This window comes from Lucilia cuprina, chromosome 5, assembly GCF_022045245.1.
Source record: "Lucilia cuprina isolate Lc7/37 chromosome 5, ASM2204524v1, whole genome shotgun sequence".
Lineage (NCBI taxonomy): Eukaryota > Metazoa > Arthropoda > Insecta > Diptera > Calliphoridae > Lucilia > Lucilia cuprina.
In genome coordinates, this window is record NC_060953.1 from 60,817,340 (window position 1) to 60,823,270 (window position 5,931).

At 25.6% G+C, this 5,931-nt stretch overlaps 1 protein-coding gene across 1 annotated transcript in view; it reads left to right on the forward strand.

Moving 5' to 3' along the window:
* The window catches only part of LOC124420277 (succinyl-CoA:3-ketoacid-coenzyme A transferase, mitochondrial), a 5,890-nt gene extending 1,502 nt beyond the window's left edge, over positions 1-4,388 (forward strand). Inside the window, exon 4 of the mRNA XM_046952568.1 lies at positions 4,267-4,388. Within this exon, the coding sequence (XP_046808524.1) occupies positions 4,267-4,388 (122 nt within the window). The remainder of the gene's footprint in view (positions 1-4,266) is intronic.
* The last annotated feature ends 1,543 nt before the right edge of the window (positions 4,389-5,931 follow it).

Consider the following 5,931-nt stretch of genomic DNA (forward strand, 5'->3'; position numbering starts at 1 on the left):
ATAGACTAGACTATAGACTAGACTATAGACTAGACTATAGACTAGACTATAGACTAGACTATAGACTAGACTATAGACTAGACTATAGACTAAAGACTAGACTATAGATTAGTCTACCTGAAATCTGAAACAGTTTTTTTTAAACAATATTCAAAAAATACTAAAAGTTTCATATTGTACTTTCAATAAATAAAGAAATAAACCTAAGTTACTAAACGGATTTGTGACTTTCAATATGACCCTTATTCTTGCTGGAGATCAGTGCCCCAAGCAAACTAATTTAAATTTTTTAATGCAATTTAAATTTGCATTTTATTTCATTGTTATTGTAGTCTAATCAAATAAAGCAATAAATACAATAATAAAGTTGTTAATAAATTATATTTTTAAACACACATTAAAAATCACAAAAGTCATTATAAAATCATACCACACGCAAAATTTTCGCGCAACAGCACTGCTTGAAATAAATTGATATTATCTGTTATTAAAATCATATGTAACATTTACTATAAAATTGTAATAAATGTAATTTAAAGTTATTTCAAATTAAAAAATTGGTTTTTAAGAACATTGTCAATAATACTTTAATATTTTTAAATCTTAAAAAATATTTATTTCTAACGTATATGTATTACATATTACTCTATATAGAGTATCTGTTGTTAAAAGTAAATGCAAATAAATAAAATTATAAACATACATATACATAATATGTACATATGTGTGTATATTAGTATGAATAGAGAGCATTTTAGATAAAAACTGCTTAGTAATGTAGTGTTTATATAATTCGTCGCAAACATTTATTGTTAAAATTAAAATCTCTAACAACAATAACAAAATAAATTATTATTCCAACACAGGGAAGTCTTGCGATTTTATTTGTATATATTTTTTTTAGTTTTTTTTCTATTTTCTTATCTTCAAACAAAATAAATCGGTACTCATTCTAAAAACTTGAATAAGCAACAATTTAAATGTTTAAATTAATTTTGAGTTCTCACTCATTAATGAGAAGCTAAATTCTCTGCTCTTTTTTATAAAAAAATATTATTTTTTAGTATTTGATTTTAACAACAAATACATAAATAAACAAAAAAAAGTTAGAAAACAGAGAAATAAGTTAGTTTTTTAATTGTTTTAAGATTTTTTCACCTTTGCCAATTCATAAAATTGTATCAATTTAACCTAAAGATCTTTTATTGTGATTTCTTTGAATAATATAATTATGTTAAATTTTTTGTACTGGATACTCTATCTTTGAATTAATTTAATTTATAGACCAACACAATGTTTTTTATTGAAATTTTTGCCTATTCATACTAAGTAGGTGTGCAAATTTTTGTACGAGTTAAGGCTCCGTCTGTCTGTATTATTTTCTCCTATATAGTAAAAAATTAAACTTATAAGTTAATTATTTTGATTATGTAATATCAAGTATATTTTAATTAAAATTACCATAAATTTTACAAATTAATGCTACAATTGAACAAATTCGCATTAAAATATCTAAAAGATATTGAACATAAATTATTTAAAAATTATATTTTTATTTATAAAATATTTTATTTTATATAAAAAATTCCCAGGCAAAAATTAAAAAAAAAAACGTGTTCCATCATTGTTGCCATTCCCTGATAAGATTTAGAATGCTATTGGAAATACATTTTTAAATTATAAAAAATCCAACCTTAAGTAGATTGGTTATAGGTCATTTTAATACATATTTCAAAATTTTTAGAAGGTGTTGTTATTATTTAACAAAAGTTAACAAATAACCCTATCAAAATTTATAAAATTGGATCATTTTATCAAACATATTTTCAATATAATAAAAATTCCTAGAAAAATTCTTGTGAAGAAAGATCTGTTATTTGACAAGACAGTGCCTAGGAGAAGAATTACAGGTTTGTGTTATATTTAGTGGATTTTGCGTATTTCGAAAATTTATACATAGAATTTGTGAATTTGTCTTACAAAAAACAATTATTTAGATTATCTATATCAATATTTTTAACTAGATTATAAGTGATTTTGAAACTCCTACGCAAAGCATGAAAAAAAATAAAAACCCTTTAAAAGAACTATTTGACAAAATATTGGACTAAGAAAAAAATTTTGAGAAATAAAAATTTTAAATTGAATCAAACGAACAAAGATTTCCAACCTAATGTATACGGATAGCTGAATGTATGTACATACATACTTATGTAGTACGAAGTGTTCTAATTTATAGTCCTATATCTAAACAATTATGAATTTATAGTCGGACATTGCCGACCATATGATACCCTACACCAGTCAGTATGTTAAAATTTTGAATTTTTTTAAATAAAGCATTTAATTTGTTTTATTGTGGAATATTTTTACTTATTGTTGACAAAAAAGAGAGATTTTCTACAAGAGGGCTCATAGGGGAGAAGGGGTAAATATGGGCATATCCTTATAAATTTTGGTAGATTTTGGTAGACGTAAATTCGTCTACTACAAAGTCATTTATGTAGATTTTAATCGTTTTTTAAGTAATTATAAGTTAATTTTGACCATCAAGTCATTTTCTGAAGGGGAGTCTGTATGGGGGCTAGGGTCAAATGAAGCCCGATCACAATAAAAATTAGTATTGTCAATTATTGTTCTATAAAACTAATTTTTGCTGATTTTCGCTGACATTATAAAACATTTAACGTACTTATGAGCCTAAAGGCCCGATTCGGGGGGTACGGTTGTATGGGGGCTAGGAGGAATAATGGACCGATTTCAACCATTTTCAATAGCAATCGTCCTTGAACCAAAAAAAAGAGTATGTGCCAAATTTCATAAAATTATCTTGAAAATTGCGACCTGTGGCGTGCGCACAAGGTTTACATGGACACACAGACAGACGGACGGACAGACGGACAGACGGCTAAATCGACTCAGAAAGTGATTCTGAGTCGATTGGTATACTTTAAGGTGGGTCTAGGACCAATATTTTTGGTTGTTATACTATACTTTAGCACAAACGCATAATACCCTCCCCACTATAGTGGTGTAGGGTATAAAAATTGTGGCTAATATTTTTAATGCATTTGGGGAAATTTATAGGTATTAAATAAATAAATAAAAACTAATTCTTACTCAAGCCCTTTTACACTTTTTATAAAAATGTGAACCTATTACATAATGATATACCAATGTACTTTAAAATTTCACCTTTTAAATAAACTCTTACAATTCACTTATATAATAAATAAATATGCCTAGTTTGTAGTTATTCAATAATAAAAATATTGGAATTTAATTTAAAATTTTTTTACAATATTTGAAAAATTTTATTATTTTTATTTGACAACACTGTTTAGAAGCAGTTAAGATAAAATAATAAAATTAAGTAAATTAAAAAAAAAAACATAATAAAACTATATTAAGAAAAACAACACATGATCTTTAAAAAAAATACATATGTAAAAAAGAATAATAATAATATTAAACTTGTTTACAATAACAAAAACTTAAAAAAAAAATAAAACACGTTTATTAATGAATGCAAAATTTTCAGCAGATTGTCATAATAATAAAGCCAAATCAGCATAAATTTACTTAAATGTGGTTCATTAAAGTATTTTTTTAACTAGTAGAATGAAAATAGTTATTGATATGAAATTTTCTTTTTATTTAAATTAAGAGCAAAAATCTCTAGAACAAATTTTATCTATTGGCGGAGATTCTAAGGCAAAGATAGTAAGTGACGCGTAAAAAACTAAAGTTTGCGCGTGCAACTACATTTTAATTAAATTGTGTAGTTGTTGTTGTGGTCACTAGCTACGTAACATAATTTGTGGGTAATTTATTTTTCAAGTGACCATATTCTACATATTTTAAAATCCACAAAATTTTCCATGACATTTCAAAATTTAATAATTTTCCATTATTACCCTTTTCCCGGCACCCCCTTAAAACACATGCATTTTACACCCACCCAACACCATTCTTGTTTAAATTAAATTTCATTCGTACCTTAAAGGTAGTATTTTTGTTGTAAAGACAGTTGTTTAAAAATACACGTCTAGCTTGTTGCACAAACATTTTGTTTGATTTTTTTTATTATAAAGCTGCCTTTTCTTCAAAATTCCACGTTTGGTGAAGTAGTTTTTATAATTTAGTTTTAATTTTTAATAAAATCTCTGCAGTACACACACAACGAATGATCTGCACGCTTAACGAGTCTCTTAAGAACTGAATTTTTTTTAAATTAACAAAAAATTAAATAATAATTAATTTAAGAGAAAAAGGCTTTAATTTTAGATGAGCTTTCTAAAGTTATATTCATACAAAAGGGAATTTTAAAACAGATGTTTAAACAGCTGTCCAATAGTGTTGTAAAACGTCAACATAACAACAATTAGACGGGTACATTTAAAAATATATATTTGAATTTATGGTATACGCACAATTGTCACGAACGACGAATTTTGTAATGCATGACGAACTAGTCGAAAAAATTTGTTGCGTAAATTCGTCGAATGGAACACAATCAAATTATTCGTACTTCGAATTCGTTTCAAAACTTATTTGTTCGAAATTGGAAAAAGTAAGAAAAAGGAACAAAAATTATATTTTTGTGAATCTCCACGATTTTGAGAAAATTTTAAAAGCTTTAAAATTTATTCGAACATTATTTCGAAATTAGAAAATGTAAGAAATTGACCTCGAATAGAACTAAAATTATATTTTTGTGAATATCCCCAATTTTGAGATTATTTTAACAACTTCAAAATTTTTTCAAACATTACTTCGAATTTTCGAACTAAATATTACAACATAGCTTTGTAGTGTCATTAAGTGTACTCCAAACTGTAAAATTTCAGACAACTCGGACCACCAGTTCGAATTTTCGAAAATTTTATTTTTAGTTTTTAAGACGCAGAGATTATTTTCGAATAGAATTTCGAATATTCGAATATAATATTTTATTGTCATTAGATGTACTCACAACCGCCAAATTTCAGAAAATTCGGGCTTCCGGAATTGGTCTTAAAACAATTTTCCCCAATTAATTCGTCGTTCGTCTGCACAGTTCGTTACGTAGGACGAATTTCGTCATACGCACTGATTGTGCGTATTTTCATATACTTTAGTGTGTTCTATATCTGACGACGAAAATTCGTTCCGAAAAATTCGTCGTTCGTCCCAATTGTGCGTATAGCATTACTATTTTTCTGTTTCAAAAATAAAAATAGAGTTGGGTTAAATAGAGTTGTGTCGGCATAGAGTAAATTCTGGGTAATACGAACAATTATATTATATACTTAATTGTTTCATTTCATTTACATTTTTAAAATTATATATGTTTAAAAAGTGTAAATATAAGTCGACAACAATATTTAAAGGAATCAAATCATATTTGATCTATACATATGATAAACCAATTTTAATTTAAACTGATATACAAAATCAATCAAATCCAGAAAGTAAAATTTCAATTTAAATTTCGAAATTTTACAATTCATTATTATTTGAAATTCAGAAAAGAACAGCTGAATTTTTGCTATGTAATTCCAAAAAAGTTACACTATTATTTCATACTCTTCTACTTAAAATTTAACATTTTCCGAACTTTAAATAATATATAGAAATAATGAAATAGAAGCAGTGTCATAAACAAAAATTTAATTTATAACAAATACGCGAATAGACCTATATAAATAAAAAAAACATTTTCAACACTGTTTTAATAAATCATACAACTCTGTAACTCGAACAGTTTTTTTTTTCTTATTTACATCTGTTTTTTGTTTTCATTTTCTATTGCGTTTTCTTTTGTTTTTGTTATTGTTTTCCACTGCATTTTAGCACAGTTGTTCTTCGAACATTCATTTTCAGTATTTACGTTGAAACGAAAAGTTGATAAAATCGCAAAATATATTAAAAATAAAAATCACTTAAGGT